This window comes from Branchiostoma lanceolatum, chromosome 15 (genome assembly GCF_035083965.1).
Source record: "Branchiostoma lanceolatum isolate klBraLanc5 chromosome 15, klBraLanc5.hap2, whole genome shotgun sequence".
Classification (NCBI taxonomy): Eukaryota; Metazoa; Chordata; class Leptocardii; order Amphioxiformes; family Branchiostomatidae; genus Branchiostoma; species Branchiostoma lanceolatum.
Genome location: NC_089736.1, coordinates 4,301,672 through 4,325,879, shown reverse-complemented (window position 1 = coordinate 4,325,879; position 24,208 = coordinate 4,301,672). Strand labels below are relative to the sequence as shown.

Here is a 24,208-nt window from a genome sequence, read left to right as displayed (position 1 = left end):
GGAGCGTCGGGTGTTACACCTGCGGAGCACGATTCTCCTCACTTCACACCTGAAAACAGACCCTAAGTACTTTCTGTGTCACACTTAACTTGGTTGTGTGTTAAAGGAGCCAAAGCAATCTGAGTGAGAAGTTTCTACATGGCAGGTTGAAATAACAATGAATGAAAACCTTTATTGTACATTTTGCCCCACTGGGCTAAGCACAGGTCACGTGTTAATAAAACAACCATATACATATTTATGTGCATATATAAACATTTAGTGGTATACTCTAGTACTTTCGACTTCATCTCGCTTCTTGGTAATTGTATAAATGTAGGAGGCTGTATGGTTAGTTAGAGTTGCTTTATCGAAGGCTGTTTAACAGTGGCATCAAATGTCAAATTGACTTACTCTCCAAGTCATAATTTTCCCCAACACATTCTGCTCGGAGAGTAACTAACTAAGAATGTCAAACGTCATTCTGCTGCAGATATAATCACAGCAGGTAGGGAGCGCTGTTGACTTTGCAACCCTTAAGTGTTTATGTCGACACTGGAAGTTGAATCAGCGAAAGCGACTGGGCTATGTGGAGGGGAATATGTGATAGCTTGGTCCTGGCGGATACAGACCGATATAGTGATGATGCATATGGTGAAGAAAGGGGTTATCAGGCATATATAAGAAGTAAGAAGTGTTCATTTATTCAACGATTAAACCACACATGATAAGAACGGTAAATAAATGCACAAGTTATATGACCATCTCTGTCTTCACTATAGAAATAAAAAGAAATGACTGCAAGAAACCACAGAAACCAAGAAAAGCGCAAAAGCCACCAAGAATTTAAAAATCGCATTGAATGCCCGATATTGTATTGCCTAATATTGAATAGGATGAAAAAGAGAAGAAGAAGAAAAATATTGACTACAGGTGTTTAGAAATAAGAATTTGCCATTATTCTTTATTTTTGAAATCAAGATAGATAACAATCACTTGCTGCATATTATATCCCCGCCCTTTCTACATCAAGATGCCCCAGTTCTCCTATGCTAGCCTTACTTTGCTACCTGGGTACAATGCGTTCACTTCCCAATATTTTGTTACGACACAGTCCAACTAAAAACGTTCTATCTAAACCCCTCGTCATCCTGACTTCGTCACTAACGGATTTTCCCGCGTATTTGAGTCTTTCATATCCCCGATACCAACCACAGCTAACGTTACATCACATCTCACTCTAACGCACGGCTTAGATCTAGCGCAGGGATGACATCACCGCTTCCAACGTGGAAAGGCGGTTCCTCTCGGGCATTGCCTCATGTTGGAATAGCCCACTTCATACGTAGGGAATTCCTTTATAGAACAGATCAGATATCACCATAACACGCATCAATTTGTGAACTCAGTCGTTTAGAATATACACAAAAGAGATGGTTTCATCTAAAGTGATTCTAGTATATGTATAGGTTGATGAATTAATACTATGTTTAGGAGGAACAAGTTTGGTATGGTCCACATGCCAAGGGTCTGAGCGAACATACGGAAGTCACTGAAAAGGCAAACAGGTCAAGACGTTGGTTCCTGTTGTGTTTTTGTGCCCTGACAGTTTGCAAAAGATGGGTGTGCCACTTCGATCTACAAAGTCAAGGTTGTCTCCAAGTCGGTATCATCCTAGAGACTTCAGTGCACCCTAGTAAAGTGTTGCCAAGGTAAGGCAACGTGTTTATACCTGTAATTTTCTACATTATCGTGTTGCAGTCTGAAGGGGGTATATTTTGCCAGTGACTTGAATGCTTCGTGTTTGGCCATAGTTAGAGCAGAGGCAGTCATGTATGCAAAATAATGTCGTCTGCACTGCTGTACATTTGGCAGAGTTTGCCAGTGAAGCACTGTTGACTGTTGAGCTTTCCCCGAGTTGATGACATTTTTGTGTAAACCAGATACAGCACGGTACTGTGGCAGTGCTTATTCGGGTCATGTCCCTTGTGGGAACACAACAAACCGCGTTTTTTTCAGGTCACAAGTCTGAGCACTGAAGAGAAATGTGTCGTAGCTAAGTCTGCATATAATACAGTTCCAAATTTGTGTTACTGACTGCCAGACTGACGTTTGACTACTAAGAACGTTCCAACTGTGCTTCTGTAAAAAGTAGGCCACAATGTGACAAAACTAGCTATAGGATAAACAAAACTGTAATTTTAACAGTCATAACATCACAATTACACGACTGCCACAGCCCCTAACGACCAATTTGGTACAGTTATGTGGGTAATTATTCAAAACCACTGCGTAATATACAACGTTACGACGTTAGTTCTGGTGGGCATTTAGTCGTTTGAAAGTGCGCCGAAAATTGCGCTATTTGCACAGTGTGAACAGTTTGCTTTTGACTTCTATAAATATATCTTCATTAAGAGAGAAAGATAAACAAATGGCCTCTAGACATTTGCCGTTAGACGGTAAAGGGCTGTATTGTACAAGAGCCGAAGAGGCTTAAGTGTCCAAAGTCTTAAACGTCCTCTTGACTAAAACCGTCGCTACGCAGCGTATACTACAGTAGTCGCCACGATCAACAAAGAATGGGAAGTTGACCAAAAAGCCACTCACTTCTTTGAAGTAACGTTAAAAGGAAAATGGGGCCCGTTATAGGGAATACGCAAACTCCTATAGCGAACCTCCAAAACTAAGCTAACTGTAAGTACGTTTGATTGATCTAAAATTGCCAATCAAATACGCATTGAGAAAAAAGTATGGGGCAATTCTTGTGCATCTTCCAATGTAATCCACCAGGGGTATGGAGCCAACGTTCAATTCCATCGAGTAATGCTGTCAATCACTTGAGCGAGCTGTCAGATATCCGGGATGTAAGGTTTCTTCCCCTTAGGTTTTTGATTGACAAATTCATGATCACTCGAAGAGGATATAATCTCCATTAACATTAATCCCCCGAGTTACATAAATCCACCACGGGGTCTTTGAGAGATCTCTAGTGCAGCACCCCCAATTAAGGTATGCATAGTTTAGATACACAGGTGTGAATTATACTGGGGGACGTTGGGTTGTATATTTTCAAGGCGGCGGAATCATGTACCCTGGTGGAATTATGTTAGTCAATGTCACGACGGATTATCTTTCGATAAAAACTTGGGACGATTGTATCACAACTGATGTACTTTCTAATGTAAATACAACACTTAATACATGATAAGTCTTTCAGACTGGAAAGTTGTATCCGGTGGTTTTTGGTGTAACGTTTTACCATCTGGTGTAGGGGTGACATCATGTTGATGGGCGGTTACGGATCGGCTGGCAGGGGGGGGGGCGGAAATGGAAGTCAGGAGGCCAAGATAAGAACATGCCCCGCTGAATCGAAGAAGATATTCGGATATTTGTATTTGTATTAAAATACAATCCAATGCTGTATACTCGGTCCCTTGCGCATATGACTCATATATATGCTACTCAATCCGACGATCTCCGATCCCAAAAGTAAACCTACCTCTGTATTTGTCACCCTGCCAGTTTTCCGTTCCTCCCCTGACATGCTGCAATGTTACACCCAAACTCTAGATGATGCAGTACACATGGTGTGAGTGCGGTGGCTCTGGCGCTAGTTAACACATTAGCAATCAAGACACGTACTCAATAGATACATGTCCAGAACTGCAGCGGCTGACCAAGACTTAGGCTGAAAGGTCCAGCAAAAACGTTTGTGTCTTCTCTTGATGGTTATTTTAAGTGTGTACGTGATTCTAATCGGTGGTTGTTTGTCAAGATTTCAGGTGAGTATAATGTCCTTTAAGGTTGCTATGAAACGTTGTGGGAATATGTTGAATCGATCTTGAAATGCTCAAGTGTGAAATTTGTGAATGAAAAGATGGACAAGGAAATAATGTGAGATAGATCTGGGTGAATTTTAGGTATTGAATTTTGTCCCTAATTTCTAGCCTGATTGTCACTCAGGCTAGAAATTAGGGAGCAAATTCAAATAAAAAGGCCTTTAGAGCTGTTAGCATTAGAATAACAATTTTGTTGTTGACTTAGTTGACTAACACTTCCAATCTGAGCTGTCTTAATGTATACGTATAACGTTATCTTTTAATGCCTTTACAGGTCACGCCCTTCATGATGACGTGGGCGGAGCTGTTGGACAGCATAGAGCAGGAAGTGAGGGAGGTTTTCCCTAACAAAAGGTTTAAACTGGATGTGCTGAAGGAACACATTCACAACGGACCGAGCACACTCATAGACGTCAAGGTTACGGACAAATCCTCGGGTAGGTTTCCTCTAAATTTTTACCTTTTCTTTCTTATCTTAATACTTCTCTGAATGATTGCTTCACAGTTGAACCTCCTGGTTCCAATTAGTTGGGTAACTGGGGGCTAGACCCCGGTTCGAATCCGGGAAGGGTATCCTTGTTGGAGCTGCACCGTCTTTTGGAAGGGACGTAAAATAGGGGTCCCGTGTTCGATGAGGTGACTCGAGCACGCTACAACGTTAACAGCCTCATTACTCAGATGGGTACCTACTGACTATAATAATACAACAATATGAATTTTTATCATTAGTTATTGCATTATATTCTACGGTTGGTTACAATAATTTTTTCAAAGGATGTTTCATGATTTTTGTCTCCGTAGGAAAACGTCTACTGATCGACTGTCATCAACTTAAGAGGAAAGAACTTCGAATCCAGGAAGTTAAGTTTGTCGCAAATTATGCCCTTGGCGAACACTGCACTCATGCAGCTATCATAGCATCTCCCGATGCTAAGCTCATTAACCAAGTCCAAGAACATGCAGTACGTGTAGGCGTCGCTGTGGTGCGCTTTCAACCAAGTACGTTCAGACGAAATATCGGCCAGGTCTTCGACAACGCTGCGTTGCTTCAGCAGAAAAAACAACATGGAGACGCAAGGAAAAATCATACGTCATTGAACTTGAACTCAACGGTCAGGACGCATGCGCAGAATGAGAAATACGCCGCAAAGTCGGGATCAAGGACTTGTGTTCCAAGGAAGATTTCTTGCAGAAGTTTGAATGGACGATACCAGGTCGAGTCGGAGGGGGTGCTAGCTTCTAAGGTACCACCAAGAGACTTAGTTTCAAGTTCATGGTGGTTACGAAAAGGAACATCGACGCTCTGGAAAACTAACACAATTCACGTCCAACCTTCCGACGTTTGGCAAATTCATCATGTACCAAACCTTCAACAGCTGCCTCAGCATCTGTGCGAAGATCTGACGCAACAATCTCAGCTCACTTTCCATTCCGCACCGAGTGTCGTTCAAAAACAACGGTACACGGAACTTTTGGAGATCAAACAGAACTCGTTATGGCTGTTCAACACACAGTTGCCACAGGGTGTCAGCCACGTTTCTGATCAGGTACCAATCCGGACCACACAGTCGTCACGTGTACAGACAGGCATTGTTGCACCTATTGATACAGAGAACCAGACCAAGGTAGAGGATCGCACGTTTCACAGTCAGTCGTGGCGATCTTTCACGGCCGCCACAAAGACTTCACAGCCAAAAAATGGACATTCCAGAGAAATGCACATGGACCCGACTACCTCTGACAACTGCACAGTCATTCCGAAGACAACGGCACTAACAATGACGGAAACGATGCGAAAACCCCCGACGAATCTGTTCGCTGTCACCACTGGCGACGAAACGTCACTAACTCCAATTTCTCGAGCGCAGGAAACCGTAAAAGTCACGGGTATTGTTCAAAGTAAGACACAGAAAAGCGGGGCCAATGGCGTGAACGTTGTATTGAGATATCCAAAGGTTGTGAAACAACAAGTTTTGGAGCCTATCGTCACTGTTGTTGGCAAAGTGGGAGAGGTAGCCCTTGTAAAGACCATGTCAGTAGCTCTGCTTCAGCTCAAAACAATCGTTGATACGCTGTTCCCATTGGTCGGCGAGTTTCCCACACATCTCTTCAAGACTCTTGCGTACAGTGTGCATCTAGTGCGTGTGTCGACGACGCTGATTCGAAGGACACCGCAGAGACATGCAAAGAAACCGAGGGGGGTGAAACATCCCGCGCGTCGTGACACAGCTCAGTGCAGTCATGGTGGAAGGCTATTGGTCCAAGGGTGGCGACCAATCGCATCTCTGCAAAACTTTCAACCAATGGGAAGGCAGATACAACAGCCAATCAAAATACCAGGCACTGCAAATGTGTGTCACGTGGGACGACATCACCGAAACGGCGTCCGCGATCATGAAGACGGAAATGATCCGGACACAACTCAAGATGAACAGAGAAACGAGTACAGGAAGGGCGACGAAAATGTCCCCTCAGAACCAGATAACGACGCGCTACACCTACAGCCGGCTGTATCTGAAGTCATGGCCGTTAAAGCGGAGCCTAGCGGCGATGAACAAACCTACAACTCTTCCACAAGTCACACCGACGACATTGAATCTCTAAGTCCTGTGAAAGCAGAGCATTTAGAACAACATGACCTCGAAACATCTGTCAACGTTACGTCGACGGAAAGCCGCAACCACGACCAAGGAGCTGAGCCAACTACTGCAACTTGCGAACTAGAAAATGAGGAAGATTCCATGGTAAACTTGAAAGAGGAGACACCAGAGGCATTACGGGATGATAGTAGAGGAGGCTTTTCCTTTATCGAGGACAACAGTGATGACGACATCACTGATGACGTCATGCTGAAGCGCGCACTACAGGGCTTGTTTGAACCTCTAAAGGCAGACAGTAATATAAAGAGTGAAGCAGCGATCATGGAAGACCGCGCTCCTGAACACTGTGTTGGAATTAACACAAGAGAAGAAACACGCATCCTTTCCGACGAAAGCGACAACGACGAGAACGACATGTTGTTCATGGACGAACCGTTAGGTGGCGACGTTAAGGCAGAGTCTTTAGACAGCGGCTGTGCCGAGGAAGAGGCGTGCCTGGCGTCTTCTAGAAAATCGTCGTCTTCTTCCTTCTATTCCTTCTTATCTTTCTTTTCACTCTCGTCGTCGTCATCTTCAAGCTCAAACTTCTCACCTGACGATAGCAAAATCAAGAAAGATGGTGAAAAGGATATCAAAGAGGAGGCAAAGATTCCAAGAATTGAAACTGTCGACTCAGAAGCAGTGGATGGCCTGTGTAAAGACGACGGAACAGGGAGAGAGAAATATATTCCGTTTGATATTGGAGGGACACGTATTTCCCATAAGTTATCGGAAGATTCCTCGAGGTCAAGCTCAATTTCGTCATCATCAGATTCAGTCCCCTTTGCAACGCCGACCAGGCTTTCTTCGGGAGAAATAAACCGCGTGAAGTATTCCAATAGTCCGCTCAACAAGCACGACGGGTCTCCTGACATGCGCATTCGCGTCAACAGGAACAGCATGCTCGGGTCCCCGGACGGAAGCCCCAGAAATGCAAACGGAACACCAGACATGCGCTGGACGGAAAACAGGACGTCTCTCTGCGTGAAATCTCCGCAAGGAGTGCCGCTGAACGTGAACAAGTCTCCGGACATGAGATGGAGGTTCAACAGGGCTGCACTTCTGCAGAAGTCCCCACAGGGGGCGCTTCTGAACGTGGACGGGTCTCCGGACAGAAGGTTCAAGGTCACGCGAAACCTCGCGAGGAGAGGACGTAGTGACGTCAGTACAAGGACACTAGTCTTCAACTAGAATAAAACAGGTTTTACTACCGCAAACTTGTTAATATGTGTATAGATGTATACATTAACGTTATCAGATTTCTACTTCTTGGACCGAATATGTTGCTTTGACAAAGAATCTTACCAAAATAATAGAGATCTGAAATTCTGAAGGCAATATTGTCTACTATCAAAGATCAAGCTATATCAATATTGAAAGGAATACATATTTATCCATATATAATACAAATACGTGTAATAATTCTGTATAAGAAGGGAATGTGTTATCCTGAATTATCTATAATTATTTCTGTCACATATTCTTTTGTGGAACCCTCTAATGTATGATACATGTGACATGACATTAGCGTGGATGTAACTAATATTTGGTTGAACATATTCAAGAAGGAAGTAATATATCACGTATGTTGAAATGCACGCATGTAACGTTACGTTGTCATTGTGTTTAATTCTGTACGTGGTCAAGGACAAATTCAAGAGAAGCAGTCATCTACTTCCTTTAAAAGTAGCAGGTATTTAGAAGAAATGTTTCTACCAGGCGCAACATACATATGTATAAGCTTATATGGTGTAAGCTATCAGCATCAAACGACTTCTATGTAATAACGATGGTTGTGCCCACCTAGCCTCCACCAGGCCTTTGTAGGGGGGTACGGATAGTAGAATTTGGCATAGAAGTTCAATCAGGAGAGTCCGTCCACGGTAAGGTTGACATGTCCTCGTCTGACTGCGACTGCAAATGAAAATCTATGGTGGTCAAACTCTCCTGGCCGGCGTAGTCAGTCTGGTAGAGACTAGTGTCCAGCTCTCTGTCTGTACAGTACGTGCGGCAATGTCAAACCTTCCTTTATGGACTACTGAGACCCGGCTGAATAAAGATTCAGCCACAAGAATGATAATGTGACCTAGACCTCCCGACACGACAGCATCCATATGTGAAGAAACACCGACAGTGCTGTGACATCATGTTAAGTGTTTATGAAGGTTAGACATCCAGGCAAACAATATATAAATGCAATTCAAACTCTTCAACTGGATATAATTAGCAGATTTACTTCCGGAAGTGATCTATTCCTCGGATGTAAATCTCCAAATTTTATCCAGTTGTAGAGTTCAGTGAATTTTCTTTATGTCATATTAAGCGCTTTGTGGGTATGGCGGCTTGACTGGCCCACGTTTGAAGATGGTTGGGTCCATATCTGAAAATGACACCGGGAGTGCCATTAACACCATGTTAAGGGCTTTGTGGGCATGGGGGCTTGACTGACCTACTTTTGAATCGCACGAAGTCCATTCGACAACGCAGCTTGGCATTCGGATCTGAAGAGCGACACGATGGCAGCCAACAGCTACACCGGGACATGGAAGCTGGATTCGTCGGAAAACTTCGACGAATTCATGAAGGCCATAGGTCGGAATATTAATATCATATGGCAGTTTTTGAATTTCATATTTTGTAGATAATAGCGTGGATTGAATTTATGCGTTTTATATCACTTGTACCTTGAGTAAGGTTTGTTGATGTATGTTTGATTTCTTGACAGTATATAAATCAATATATGAATGGGAGCAAAATTTCAGTAACTTTAAAAAGAAAATTCCTCTATCACATGATAGCTTATATCCGACAAGATGAATTGAATTGGTTTGGAATGATCTGGGCTTGGCTGGGCGTAGAATTCTGCGGCTCCACGCCAAAATTCCATTTCCTAACTTGGCAGATAGGGGGCGTAGTTCGGACGTTCACAAGTATGGGGTTGTGAGGCTCCCATGACGAGGCCGGTATAGGGAAACGCATCGCATCGCGCTTATCTTATAGCCATCATTAAGTATGCCTATATCACGATAGATATCTATTTCAGTATATAATGCGTGCACCTAAGTAAAACCGCGCGGCCACAATGATTTGACTAGTTTTCTGCATCTGGTGGACATCGGTGGAAGGCTTGATGTCTCTTTTCTAGGTGATGATGCCACCAGCGTTTCGAACGACTCTCATACATTGTTCATATTTTTGTATCACAATTGTGAAACAGTGTGTTGATGGAAGGGGTATTCAATTGCTCTTGAAAATCTATGACTTTCACAGAATCGCAACATACTTCAATGACAGTGTTAGTGTATAAAAAAAAACGAACAAAACATGTATCATAAACCTGCAATTGTCAATCAAATCCTACAAGAAACACCACAATTACATCTCAATCCCAGGGGTCAACGATGAGATGAGAAAGATCGGCAACGCCGCCAAGCCGACGTTTGAGATACTGCAGGACAACGACAGCTTCACCTGGACCACAGTTACGGAGGTGGGAGAGCACATCAACTCCTTCACCATCAACAAACAGGTGGAAGAGACCGTCATGGACGGCACCAAGAAACTGGTATGTCGTCAGTTATAGATTTGACGCAACTTAGTTTGCTTTGAAGTTAATCATCGAATATTTCCATCATTTTATGGCTATGCCCATAGACAGGATATTGTTTGGGGGGGATTCTTTGGTATAATTTTTCGGGACAAGTGGGCGCAGAAGGCGCAAGCTTTTTAGAGGGTCCGGGGAAAATCCCAAGAAGAATGCTGCTTATTGATGTTTACATGTTATATTTTATGCTAGTAGACAAGGGCTGTATTACATGCTTTCTGGTCTGCTCAAAAGGTGCATCTCTCATAAGTTGTTGGAATCATTAGCCTTTCAAAGTCTGTATTTCTTTATAGAATTCCATGTATTTTGGGGCCCAAAGATACATTCTGATTTTTTTGGCGACGCCACAGTGGCGAGGGAATGTCCACTTTTTATCCATATCTGTATTTGTTTCTATATAGACAGTATAAACACCATTCGGCGTAACACACCAGCTTAAAGGGCTGGCATATAACCTCTTGAACCATGTTTTCGTATCTCAGACGACGTACACATGGAACGGGCCTAAGTTAGAGGCAGTGTACGACTATCAAGGTCAGCCTGTCGTCATCTCCAGGGAGGTACAGGGTGACGTCATGACAGCCGTAAGTACAGCTTTCTCATCATGTAAACCTGAAGGGGGTGTGGGGTCTTGTAGAGTGTGGGCTGTCTATATTCATATGAACTTTTTTTTAATACATATGCTATAATAAATAGTCTATAGGCATGGATGCATGCAAACGTTCCTCGATCAAATTATGCAATATACAACAACACATTTATGATCAACTCAAAGCAGGACAGTTTCTAACAAAGATCTTTGTTTTGACAGATTTTGACCGTTGGTGACGTCATCTGCACACGGCTGTACAAGAGACAAAATTGAAAGAATATGATGGTTGTCGTCTTGAAGCCAGCCCCCAGTTTTGAGACAAAAAAATCAATGATATTAGAGGAATACAGGGGTCTTAGACTCTACAGATATATATTCCTGGATAGTTCTTTTATGGAATGGACTTTGTTCACATAGAATAAAAGACTTTGGATGCTAATTGTAAATTTAGATAATATCAAAGAAATAAAAAGAAGAATGAATTACCTGTATGATGATGAGCCTAGAAATTGTTTAGACTTACTTTCAACATATCAATCTAAAACATAACAACTTAATACAGCTATGTGTTGTAATGAGCTCTGGGTTCAAATCCCATTCCAGCATCTAAACCACTTGTTGGTACTGTATTACTAGTATCCTTTCTGGAGACCTTATTAGCGTTGGGTCCTATCTTAACAGCCACACTCCTAGCATGTGAAAGAACATAATTTCTCTATATAAAGGAATAAATTACTGCATTATCGTACTGGTAACTTCAATCAAAACTATGATCATACATGTTTATATAATATAATTATATACATGTAATATTGGACATTACTTTAATGATTCTTTACATACCAGGTAAAGTGCCTTTCCCAAGGATACAACTTCAACTGGAAAAATCTGGGGAACCCCGGATTCGAACCCAGGACCTGCGGGTTCTGGGCCAAACACCCTGCAACTGCAAAACCAACCAAAACTGAGAACAAAGTAGGAGTTAAATTAAGCAAATAACAGACAACATGATTGGTCATTTAGAACAATCATTTATTTATTTATTCATTTATTACCCCTTCCTTCCAAGTAAGGCCCTTTCTTTGAACAACATCAATGGGTAAATTTTGGTCACCCAAAAACTAGTTCCTTCTTTTATAGATACCCAGAAGGTTCAGTAGAAATACATCATGGTGAAAAAACTAAATCAACATCTAACCATGTGATACATACTCACTAATGATGCAAAGTTACACCTCAATAATTTCATAGGAAATAGAATTCAATATGTGTAAATTATTACAGAAATCTGTGATGATTTCTACATTTTGATCTTAAAACATTCTGGAATGATTTTCAATTGATCATAAGTTGAGTAATAAATTAATGTATAGAAATTCTTTAACATGTATACAACATAAATTTGTGAAGGCATGTTTCTTAATAACCTGGTATTCATATTTCTTTACAGATCCTGAAGAAAAAAATATTGGAAGTTCTCCTTTGTTTCAAAATTGCACAAAAAATTGTCAGAAAAAAATCAACCTTTTGCAAATATAAAAGAGGATGAATTTAATGCAGAAATGCTACAGATATGAAATCCACCATAAAATGCAATTTTAGAATCACTTTATACCAGCTACTAGTCTTCAACTCAGCAACGTTACAATACTTCTCCATCAGATTCTACCAATGTAAAACTACTGTAACAATATATATTTCAAATGATCCAATGCTGGATGGTAAAGGATGGCTAGGACAAAAGCGGACATGAAACACTACCAAAATTAAATTGTTTCTTTGCACTAATATCATGGGGTGGTATACATTGTACATTCAATTTTGCTCTGTTCTACATGAAATATGATTCAAAAAGGAACAATTTGTTATACATTCAAAATCTTATTCATGATATCACATTCAGTATTTAGTTTCTAATATTTCATTTGCTTAAAATCTTTGGACCATTATTTCATTATCCATTCTGCTATTTTGGGTGGATTCTATTAGAATTATTTTTGCTATCAATAACTTAAACTTATTTCACATAGTTAGCATTGCACAAGGCATATTTTGTAAAGTTTAAGGGGACTTAATACCACTGGCAGAGTATTCACACAGAGCCAGAGACAGGAGGGAATGGAAGAGGCTGGTACTGGGTGCCACCATAGTCCCCAACCCTCAGGCATGAGGATGGGACTAGATACACTGTAAAGCTAAAAAGGTAATTTGGTGCTAAATTTGGGGGTAAAACAAGGCATTCAGGGTGTTGCGAGTTTGCAGTGGGTACAACGAGAAAATCTTCATTGTTCGCAGTGTGGTGATTTTCACTGCAAACAAACGTGGACAGATAACCACCGTCAATATTTCGGAATTTATAATACACAAGAAACATTTGCCAGGCACTTTTAGTAACACATGATGTTTACATGTAATTTGAACTTAAGATGCTAGCACCTTGAATCAGACATCACATAACATTTGTACTTAATATGCACTAATACACATGGCATGGGCACAATATACATTATAGAGTTTACATTTTTGTATATGCCACAGGTAAAAAAGGGATACAATACAGATGCTACTTTCCTATGTATTCTTAATCTTATAGGGTTTTACCCAAAATACAACTTAGAGGTCTTTCTCCTATTATACATCTTAATGTATATATGTTGCATAAAACTTAGTTGAATCAAGTTCTACAATATCTTTCTACTATATTCACTTGTTAGATGCCAAGAAGCAAAAATACAGCAGAGCCACCAAAAACACACAAGCCACAAATCATAGCAATTCACAATATTGGCAAAAGTATTTCTTAATAACTTGACAACACATACTTTTGTTACTCTTAGAAAGAGTGTATATTGCCTTGTTTTATAGATTTCATAAAGATATATATCTTATCAATATAATATCATACAAGTATATTCAGGTTACAGCTGGTTTTAAAAGTGGAAAGTTTAGTTCAATGAGAATCATTTGATTCATTATTTTTGTTTGTAGAATTTCATCAGCAAAAAAAGAAACTGACATTTCTTTTACAAATATTCATAGAATTCATTTAGTCTTGTCATGTTACAAAAAGCATGAACATCATATCACGACAATTCTATACACAATACTTTGCAACAAGTGGACCTTTTCTCAATGGTCATACAGTACAGTATATTTCAGCTGGTATAGCTTATTTCATCGACATGTGCAGCAATGCAAGATTATACTTTACAAACCTTTACAATTCTTATACCCTGAACTACTCCCACATTGAGTGTGTCAAGTTTTAGGGACTATTTTTACCCCCCCCTCCAATTATTTAGTACAGTCCTTCTCTCTCATCATCGTCATCATCATCCTCATCTTCATCATCATCATCATCACCATTTTTTTGTTCATCTTTCCTCTTCCTCTCGTCGAAGAAGGTTTCCTCGTCGATATCGTAATACTGACAGTCCGTCAGGTACTGTTTCAGCCCCTTGGGCAGTGGCAGCAGTTCGATGTGATCGATACGGACCTGTTTGCGGATGATGAACCGGCAGATGTGCTGGAGCGACTTCAGGTTCTCGAAGCGCGAGATGGGTTTGAGGAGGAGGACGGGGACCGGGGGTGATCCGAGGGCACGCGCCCGGAGGTAGTACTGGAACTTGCCCGTGTTGGAGTGTAGCATGGCGGTCTCAATGAACTCCACGATGGACGGAGAGCATCCGTGGGACTTGGGCTGCGACCAGAAGCTGAACACACCTGTAAAACCGATGGTTCCATATTTAGTACAGACTAGCTTTATGAAGAGTAGGGGTGACCCGGCCAAAAACTCGAGCCGAAGCGAAGCCACATTGCACTACCAATAGCTACTTGGGAAAACTTCATGCTTCACCTCAATTGCGGATGACTTTAACTTCCTTTTTAATCTTGCTGTTAGTAAGGTAAAGTGGGTTGTTATCCACAGTGTTTAGGCACGGTATTGGCTTTTTGCCTCCCCAAACAAGTCAGGTACCCATTTCAACACCTGGGTGAAGTCATGAAAGTCGTGTGATCATGAAGTGCCTCACAGGAGATTCGAACCCAGGAACTCTAAGTTTTGGGCCAAACAACCTAACCCTTACGCCAACATGACGCCACCAATTGTTAGTAAATCAACCATGAAACCATTCAATTAAGCAAACATCATTAAAACATACACATGTACTGATGTAGACTTCTTGGCTAACAAACAAACATTACTACACTGTCCAAATACCTGTCTCAAAGTCTTTCTATGGCTTCCTTCTTGTACTGCTGAAATATTGTCTCTCTTCCTGGGGATTGCTTCCCACACACATACAACCTACAAACCTTCAAAACAAATGTACACCGCTATCTTTATATACCTCTTCAACTTAGTTCAGTAAAGTGGCTTAGAAGTGGCTAACACTGGCCTTGCACCGACCAGTACCGTTAAAAAAAACATGCAAAAAAAACAGACCTTTGCTGTGCTCTATCCTGGTGTGGTGCGTGCCTCCCCGCGCCCTGAAACTCAGGCTCAGGATGTAGCGGTCGTCAGAACTGTCGCGAACCAGAAAGGAGCCATCTGGCTTCCCAGCAAGCTTCGTTTCTGCGTCGTCCCAGTTCATAGGGCCCCAGTACCAGCCACACTGCAGAATCACGTCAGAACAAATCTCATTCAGTTTGTCTTCAAGTGGTCTAAAACTCTGGTAAGAACGGTCAAGTTTGTTAAGGGCCCATTAACACTTGTGCGCATATTCAAGATGGTATGAGTTGCATATTAACATTTTTCGATTAAGGTAAAGATTAGCACAGGAGGCTAAAATATACAGTTTTTGGTCTAAAGATGGCCCCAAAAAACAATAAAACAATTTTAAAGGCTTGTATAGAATAAGATGAAAAACATGACTTTGTGCTGGAGGTATTAGCCCACTCTACCCTTGTGCCAAATTTCAGGTCATTTAGACAAAAAATGAGTCAGAGAATTTAGAGAAGAATTAATTTGAAGATTTGACAGGAGAAGATGAAAGAGAAGAGGTAGAAGAAACATTAGGGAAAATCTTTTCACCCATTTATTACTAAACTACCATCACTACCTTAACTTACTTACCCTCTCTAGTTCCTTCAGACTTTTGGCAAATTCCCGCGGACTTCCTTCAACAGGGGGCATTGAGTCTTCCTTCTCACCTAGTGGGGTGTAAAAAGGAGAAATTCTAGTTACCAAAAAAAAATAATCATACCGACGGTAGTTCCTTAGTTTATGAAGTATATTATATATGAAATACATGAATGATATTCTTAAAAGTTGCATTTCATAATCAGTTAACAACCCCAAGGTCTATATACATTTCTGTATATGCACAACTATTTTGTTTTGTTTATGAGTTGAGAAGTAAAAGCTGTTTGAGTAGAGCCTGTATCTCACTGGGCTGCACCCAATTAATTGCAACAATTTGCGGAAGACATTCACAAAGTGGCACCAATCGGCCCCAATTTGTCTCCTGATTTAAACAAAATTACCCACAAATTGGCCTGTATGAGACACGTTTTCTGAGAAGTGAAGTTCTTTAATGCATTAAAGGTGCTGGTCTAAAAAAAACCCAGACCTCTGGTTTGTCTCAACCTTCTACATGTCAAAGCAAAAACCCACAGGAAGAATTAGGCATTAATTGAGCATTTTTCATGCAAGCAAGCATATGATAATAAATACACCAACAATACTACGCAATCTACAATGCTGGTACAGTTAGATTGTACAATGCATAATTTAATGTTCTAAACATTTCTATTTTCATCTGTATGTCAGACAGTAACAGCTAACTATGGAAAAATGTCCAAAAATAACTTGTTTACACGGTGGAGTGGGTAATAACAACATACACTATTGTTTCTAACCCTAGCCATACCCAAACTGACCTCATGACCACATTTTGTACACATCGTGTTGACTCTCTAAATGGAAATGGAGTCACGTTTCTTTGACTATCCCTTCCTATCTTGTGTACAGGAGTAACTAAAAAAATTTGGATGCATCTACATGTATATGTCTTCATATTCATAAGGGGTGTTGAGAATTTCAGTCTCAGTGAGTGAGATGGAAATCCCAGCAACCAGTGCTCAGCATGATTAGCAAGGTTGTGGGTTCTATTTGGAGTATTCATATATACTCTCACCTCTCAAATAGAAGTACCCCCTGGAATAGAAGTACCCCCCGGACAAATTTTCAAAATGTAATATAAGTACCCCCTGGAATAAAAGTACCCCCCGGAAAATTTCAAAAATCGACGGTCGAGGCTGGGTAAACTGTGTCCACACATGTACAACTGTCACTGTCAGAGGGAAATAAGATAATAAGCAGGTAGGTAACTTATATTTAGTCAATTATGCCATACCTATTAAGTATATAGATATTGAACAGAATAAGTGTCCATAGCTTGTTCAAATCATGATGATCTTCCTCGCCTCTTCGTAAAATATAATAGTAATATTGAAAAATTGGGCATAGGTTCCCCGCTATGACCCCTAACCGGGGGCCACTGTGCTTTCAAATTCAACAAATGAAAATGTACATGATACATGCTTTTTCTACTTGGAACTTGAAGCAAGTGATCAAAGAAAATTGTTATATCATTTTATTATGACTGACAATCAGTGACATATGACAAAAATCATCAGAGTACTTTTAAAAGTTAAATGTACCTGATCATATTTTCTAAAGACATCAACCACAAAAAAACACAAATATGAACACAGTCCTTCCACAGAAGAAATATGTCTATAAACTTTTGCTCCATAGCGTCGAAAACAAAGTGAGACGCTCGGATTTCGAGTTCCCGCGGTAAATCCCACAATATTGAACAGAGATCGACTGTAAAAGTAGCTCAACGTCACAGACCGCACATACTAAGAAGTTACCCATTACGTGTTGACACTAGAAACCCGCGATGAACCGCCAAAATTGGGAAAATCTTACGATTATTTAAAAAAAATGAACCCTCTGAAAATAAATATGGCACTGTGTGTCTATCGTTGCCCAAAAAATATAATATTTCCATGCGTTTACGGTATCATTTTAAAGATCGGTATCCGCACTACGCAATATGCTGCTAGTTTTACTGTCGCCATGCCTGAGAGTGGCGGCCATGTTTCGCGATTTCGCGCTGTTGTTTACCGAATCATATCGGACATATTTCTGCCGTTTTAGAGATTTTGTGGCCTCAAAATACATATCACAAGGGAAGTTAAGTTATGATTGTTGTTTTAACGTGTTACATGTCTTCTGCGAACAAATAATTCTTCCGCCGCGCTGCCGATACTACGGATATAGTGGTCAGGAAATTATTTTTCCCCGTGCAGCCGTGCACCCTACTCCACACGTTTTTTGATCAGCGTGCTTTGGTTTACGATGTAAACAGAGACTATCAAAGTTATTTATATGAAAATTGTATTTTAAAATGTCAATGTCGCGTCTTATTTTCCGGTTTACTTTGTAGCGCCATAGCGATATCGACCGATATGTTACGAGTGCCGCCAGAATAATTTTCACAAGGCCGTCAAAGCGGCGAGAAAATCAACGCCGGTAGGCCGAAAAATAGCGAATTACGAGCAAAAATACCGGGGAAATATGGGCAGAAAAAACTTAACTTACGATTTTAGAGGGATTCCTGGTTTGCAAAGCCTCAATTTTTCAAAAAATAATAAACGTACCGTCTAGAATAAGAAAGTACAGGGTGGAACTATTGGCGAAAAAAAATAAACGTACCGGTACGTTTATTTGAGAGGTGAGAGTATGATAATGATAATGCACTTACATGTACATGCTAGGATTACCTTACTCACACTACAATGTGCAAAATGAATAAATACACTTTGCATCTAAAAAGTAACATGGTTCAGTATCCAAGTATCCAAGTTCCAAATATGATATCACCCTCCATATCTTGGAAGCGCTGTGTGAAGCATGGCCGACTAGTACTGCTGCCACTACGTTACCCCGTGTCAGGGAGTACAATGTATAATCTAATACTGGATACTACTACTATATCACTCAAATATGATCTTACTTGTTGTACTTGCGGCTCTCCCATACTTTGGCCTGTTCCTGAGAAAGACGCTGTTCTCGGGTAGGGGGTCCACCTCTGGTGGGTTCTCCCTCAAACCTGGCAACCTACGCAAGGAGGACAAAGAACAAATCTAAATGTGTTGTTCTGATTTCATGACTTTTATCTATTTCATTCACAAATATTTGAGTATCAGGGAAGACGCATATTGCTTATAGGAAGCCTTCTATTAAAAAACATTTATATGAAACAAGAGTAAAAACACAATGTCAACATACTAAATAAGAAATTCAAAATGGATAACAGATCGAGTAAATACAAACAAGACATTAGTGGTGCTAGATATCAATTACGATAATATGCTACAGTTTAAATTTACAAATGTGAAAGTTATGTGGACCCTCGTAGCAGTAAAGAACATAATGTACTGTTATTGAGTTGCTGTAGGTGCACTACATTGGAAAGAGATGATAAGAGTCTTCTATTTTCTATTCTAAGGGAAGACGTTAGTCTCAGAAATGTTGCGGCCTCTTGGCCTTGCAGCTTCAAAACTGCACCTGGCCATGGCCTTTTGGACGTAGGAGCTGTACTATAAACAGAATTTTCATAACCGTTTTCATTATACGTTTGCACTCCCAGAGTGCCTTTTCCAATTGTCTGAATGTAATTCAGAAACTTGACATTACTTAAGAATCACATCGGGATGTCACAAACATGGACATAATTCATGTATAATTGAAACAAACGTGTCACTTGTGGACACGTGGACATGTGGAAATGAACACGTGTGCACATGCGTGAGAAAAAGGCAAGGACAATTACAGAACAGTCATATTACATTCAATACTTTTCACCTTTGTGCATATACAATTGCCACAACAGAGGTCTTAAGGTTCCCAAATTGATCTAATTTTGAGCAACATGTTACACAAGTCAACAGACTCAAACCAGAGACCATCTTTAAGAGAATCAAAATGACAAGGACATAGCACCGATTGTTATCAGATTGGCTGCTTTAATTTCTTACTAAGCCCTGAATACGCCCATAACGGGAAATGAAAAACCAAATTAGTATTCATTAGTCTGGATCGGAGAAAGCCACTTTACGTCACAGAGGACACATCTTTGTTTACATCGTGCAGGGCTCAAAATACTTCCTCTTTAGGGCTCAAAATAATGGGTGCATGTGCACTTCAAGCCCAGTGTACCTGTGCTATTACTTGTCATTTAGTAAAATGCTAGAGATTAGATGTCCTGAAAAACAGTTGCCGCACTACCATGTATATCTCTCGAGGACTGGTATTTACTGGTCATACATACAACATGCAGCTTTTGTGATTCTTGAATACCACGGGAATAAGAGTGATTCCATAAGAATGATTTTATAATGTTGAAAAACATCATCTGTGTTCTTATGTTATGGTGCACTAATACAAGAACCATAAAGTACAAATCTCTGCCAGCTAACGTTACTAATAATTTATGATGCAGACTTAAATCTGCCACAGCATAGGTAAATTGTTATTCACAATAGCATCCCTGAATTTTTCAGCCTTCAAAATTGCAAATAGTTTATGTATTTGCCTGCAATTGAAAATCTATAGTCTAGATCTGTGAATGATGGGTATTTTGAGCCCTATACTGTAGCGGCAAATGAAACAAAGCTTTTGCTTTCTGCCACACAAAGCTTTAGAATATAGATAATGTTATACTTACAGGCAATATGTCATGATCATTATCTAATGAAAACAAAGTGCCATTTATGCCCTTGAACTTGAAGTGGAACAGTAATTTGCAAAACCAGAATCCAGAATGTAAAAACACTCACTCTAAGTCTAACAGAAGTAAGTGAATTCTGTACTACAATCACATTTTGGTGATCACAATAACGAGGTAGAAAGGTCAGCTTAGCAAGCATATATATATAATAAGATTAGTCTGTAGCCTCCCAGCTTAAAGTTTAACTGCTGCAGGAAATAAGCTATTCTTACAACCTTCATCTAACCTACATCTGTCCAAGAGGAAAATTTCATTGTTAACATAACATAACAGTTGAGTTGATTCTGTTCGAAGTTAGGCAAAATACGATGCTGATGGTAAAGCGAAATATATTAGTATGACTAACTTAAGAGAAAAAACAAATCCAAGTACATCATGTATATAATAATATCAGATAATAGAATTCTTGATAACTATTTTTTTTAAATACTGTCAATGTGAATCAGATGTAAAAGCTTTTGGTAAAACTGAAAGGCCAACAGTAGAACCGACATCATGGACACCACAGTTTGGATAATATCAGTACACAGAATCATAATTTTTTCATGTACGGTTTAGATATTAACACTACAGTACACCATATCTTGTGAGGTATAAAAAAAATGTGCATTGAATTTGTCACAACTTTAAAACGACTAGAGTATGATTCAACCAAAATCTGAATGGTAAAAACTAAAAGTGCACTATTGAAAGGCTACTTACAGTTACACTGTGGTATAAAAATAAAGAGGATATCACAACCTTTTCAATGTGGCATTTTCTGATTCAACCAAAATCTGAATGGTAAAAGTGAAAGACTACTTACACCGTGGGATTTGGCGGAGGTTTCATCGCTTCTACCGGCGGCAAGTCAGGCAACGGGCGATTCGCCAACTTCAGGTCACTCGCTGAGTGGCGTTTCCTGGGGTCCAAGTTTTTTTTGCACGTCTCGAGCCACACAGACATCCTTTTCTTCAAGTTTGCTTCCTGGTTTTTGCTGTCTTCTCGGAGAAATTTCGGCGACTTGGGTGACTTTGGCCCTGGTGACTCTGGCTTTTTCGCGGCATAGTTCCCCGTCTGCGCGTAGTTGCTGCCGGTATTCTGGTACAAACTGGTTGGTCTGTTGTTTCGTGCCGCCGGTAGAACGACATCGTGGTAGTCGCCCGCACGTCTATTCCCAGCCTGGCGGGGGCCCACGGGAAAGGACGGGGGCATGAGCGTGTTTGGGCTTGGCGGAGATTCCTGGACGTTCGCGCCCGCTCCATTCATTTCGTCAGTACAGAAGTAGTCGCTTTCACTTAGACCAGGGGGTTGCACCAGCACTAGACCATCCCTGACGATTTGTCCTCTTTCGTTGACGAACTCGAGAGAGCGCCTATGTCGTACGGCGTTGGTCAGCAAGTCACGTTCCATCGTCTCCCTCTCTACTATGGAAAGAAAAATGGGATCGTCAAAATCGTCCACCTCTGGTAGGAACTCGTGTGTGGGGAATTCTTCTTCGTCCTCTGCGTCCGTCACAGCTGGCCCGCGGGAGTTTAACAGCTTCTGGAAAAGACCGGGGTCTCTGGGTGGAAGCGGTGGTGGACTTCCGTCATCGTTATAACGCCGCGATTTACAGACATGTCCGTCAGACGCACTCCTTTGTTTGAACGATGGAGAGAGTTTTGTGCTGTCACTTTCACCTTGCTTTCTTTCTTTCGGTCTGGCACCAAGATCAAATTTTGGCTCGTTTGTGGTCCCTGCACATGCTGTGTGCAACGCAGTTCCGTTATTGACACATGGGGGAACCGCCTCACACTTGGGTTGACAGTTGTCTGTGGAATCACATGTTTTTGAAGGTGTACAACTTGCTTCCTTTGAATTTTCTGTCATAGCAGCACTGGCCAATTCTTCAGATGGAGGATTGGGACATTTACGTCCATTACTAGCTTGTGACTGGCCTTGGGTTTGATTCTCGGGAGAGCCACACGCACACACAGCATTTGCAGAAGGGTTACTTTCAACGTCTTTAATCTCAGAACACTGCTTTGCCGTCATCGTCGGCGAACAGTCGGACCTGTATCCCTCGTCGACTAGTACGGGCATACATGGCGACACGGGCTGTTTTACCTGTATCTGTTCCTCCCTGACAATTTCACTGTCTTGATGGATTTCAGCCTCTTTTGCGCTGATTGTATCAGCCTCACTGGATATAGACTCCATGTCCGATAGGCTGTCTTTCCTGTTTCCCCCAGCGAATGGAGTCTCTGCGCTACTAGCGTTGCTCGCATCTTTCAAAGGTTCTGTTGTGACTCGCAATGCAGCATTTGCACTTCTATCGTCTACCTTTGATTGCATGACGTCAGTAATACTTGTTTTTCTCCCACCCACCTCTGGAGGTTTCTGTCCATTATGGTGACACGTCGTCTCAGATAGACGACGTTCTCTTGCATTTCTTCCCGACATTGTTTCAGTCGGTGCGGGCAAACCTCGCATGTCACCATTAGCCGAGACCTTTCCGTGGTTTGTTCCAGGCATGTTCTCCTCACATGGTGGACAAGAAGCTTGCTGTACTCCATCCTTTGGCCCTGATATAGGCACTTCCTGGGCTGCGTTCATCCTATCTGGCTTCATCTTTGCATCCGCTAACACGCCGTTGCCGTTGCAAACGTGGTTTTTGCGATCTTGGCCTTCAACCAAGCTCGTTTGAGCGTCAGTGTGCAGCAACGTACTGGGAATGGCGTCCTTACGACTAAGCCTGGGATGTTCATATGGAACAGTTTTGGTCTGAGCCAGACCAATTAAAGCAATCTCATTGGCCTTTTCACCACTAGGCAAATCAACAATGCCTCTTTGTTTAACTTTACCATTCAGATGAGGCGATGGAATAGACCTCGTATTGGTGGAAGAAACGTCTTTGAACTCACCGATGTTTAAGGTAGCCATTCCTTTCGCTGCCTCCTTGATGGGAGGGGCCATGAAAACACTTTCACTTTTTGCTGGTGGGGTAAGGATTGTGTCCGCCCCATTTTGTACGGGAGTTTCTTCTATGTGGCTGTTGGAAGAAGTGTTTCTGTACCTGGCGACGTAGGTTTTGGCGCTGTCCGTGTCGAGCTGCGGGATGTTGTGGTCCTTCCGCCGGTTGGTGAAGCGAAGTTTTCTCTTGACTCGATCAACCAGTTTGATGTTGGCAGACTCCGCCATTTTGGAACAGCAGTACGATCAACTTGGCTAAGGCGGAAGTCCTTTCAAATGTCAAAACTGCGGTTAATTCGGACACATGACGGATGTCTTTTTGTCAGAAACGCTGAAAAACTGTTCTAGACATCCGCTGAATCACTTTAAAAGCTGATCCCTGGAGATTTTTGACGTAAAAATCTGTCGACTTTCTCCGAACCAAAACCCCAAAACGTCAGTCTTCGTGATCTGCGAATCTGACCTCATATAACCTCTCGGGCGAGTCGACTTTGTTTTTGTGGGGAGAGCAGGGTGACATAAACCAGAAAATTGACAAAATTTTTTATTGATTTCTTTGGGACCCAGGAAAAGGAGGGGGAAAGGGTTTTTACTTTGGACGAAGGCTCAAAAAAGAAAATTCAAAATGTTTGATGGGAAAACTGAAACCAATCTCCTTGTTGAAACCAAGGAGGTTAAAATAGTCCTATTTTAACCTCCTTGTTGAAACCAACATCCTTGCTGAAAGTGAAACAATACATCTGGCCACATCAAATTAATTTCTTGGTTGGTTTTGAGACTTTCTCAAGAAATCACCAAAGTGGGAGGAAGGAATA

The 24,208-nt window shown here is 41.2% G+C and overlaps 2 protein-coding genes across 2 annotated transcripts; one reads left to right on the top strand and one right to left on the bottom strand.

Annotated features, from left to right (window-relative positions):
• Positions 1-8,973: 8,973 nt before the first annotated feature.
• Positions 8,974-10,979, top strand: LOC136420953 (sodium/calcium exchanger regulatory protein 1-like). Its single transcript, XM_066408093.1, has 4 exons — positions 8,974-9,052; positions 9,853-10,025; positions 10,547-10,648; positions 10,876-10,979. The coding sequence occupies exons 1-4, from the start codon at positions 8,977-8,979 to the stop codon at positions 10,927-10,929; spliced, it is 405 nt and encodes a 134-aa protein (XP_066264190.1). The 5' UTR covers positions 8,974-8,976; the 3' UTR covers positions 10,930-10,979.
• Positions 10,980-12,192: 1,213 nt separating this feature from the next.
• Positions 12,193-23,856, bottom strand: LOC136420399 (uncharacterized). The gene is made up of 5 exons (XM_066407291.1): positions 21,265-23,856; positions 18,684-18,787; positions 15,731-15,807; positions 15,101-15,269; positions 12,193-14,379 (listed from the first exon to the last, which is right to left on the bottom strand). The coding sequence occupies exons 1-5, from the start codon at positions 23,619-23,621 to the stop codon at positions 13,955-13,957; spliced, it is 3,132 nt and encodes a 1,043-aa protein (XP_066263388.1). The 5' UTR covers positions 23,622-23,856; the 3' UTR covers positions 12,193-13,954.
• Positions 23,857-24,208: the final 352 nt, after the last annotated feature.

Excerpts from the sequence above, each read along its gene's own strand:
- LOC136420953 (XM_066408093.1), top strand. The coding sequence starts at position 8,977 with ATGGCAGCCAACAGCTACACCGGGACATGGAAGCTGGATTCGTCGGAA. Across the intron at positions 9,053-9,852 it reads CGAATTCATGAAGGCCATAG|GGGTCAACGATGAGATGAGA; the intron begins GTCGGAATATTA and ends TCTCAATCCCAG. Across the intron at positions 10,649-10,875 it reads AGGGTGACGTCATGACAGCC|ATTTTGACCGTTGGTGACGT; the intron begins GTAAGTACAGCT and ends TTGTTTTGACAG.
- LOC136420399 (XM_066407291.1), bottom strand. The coding sequence starts at position 23,621 with ATGGCGGAGTCTGCCAACATCAAACTGGTTGATCGAGTCAAGAGAAAA. Across the intron at positions 18,788-21,264 it reads CCTCCGCCAAATCCCACGGT|GTTGCCAGGTTTGAGGGAGA; the intron begins GTAAGTAGTCTT and ends CTCCTTGCGTAG. Across the intron at positions 14,380-15,100 it reads CAGGATAGAGCACAGCAAAG|GTGTGTTCAGCTTCTGGTCG; the intron begins GTCTGTTTTTTT and ends TCGGTTTTACAG.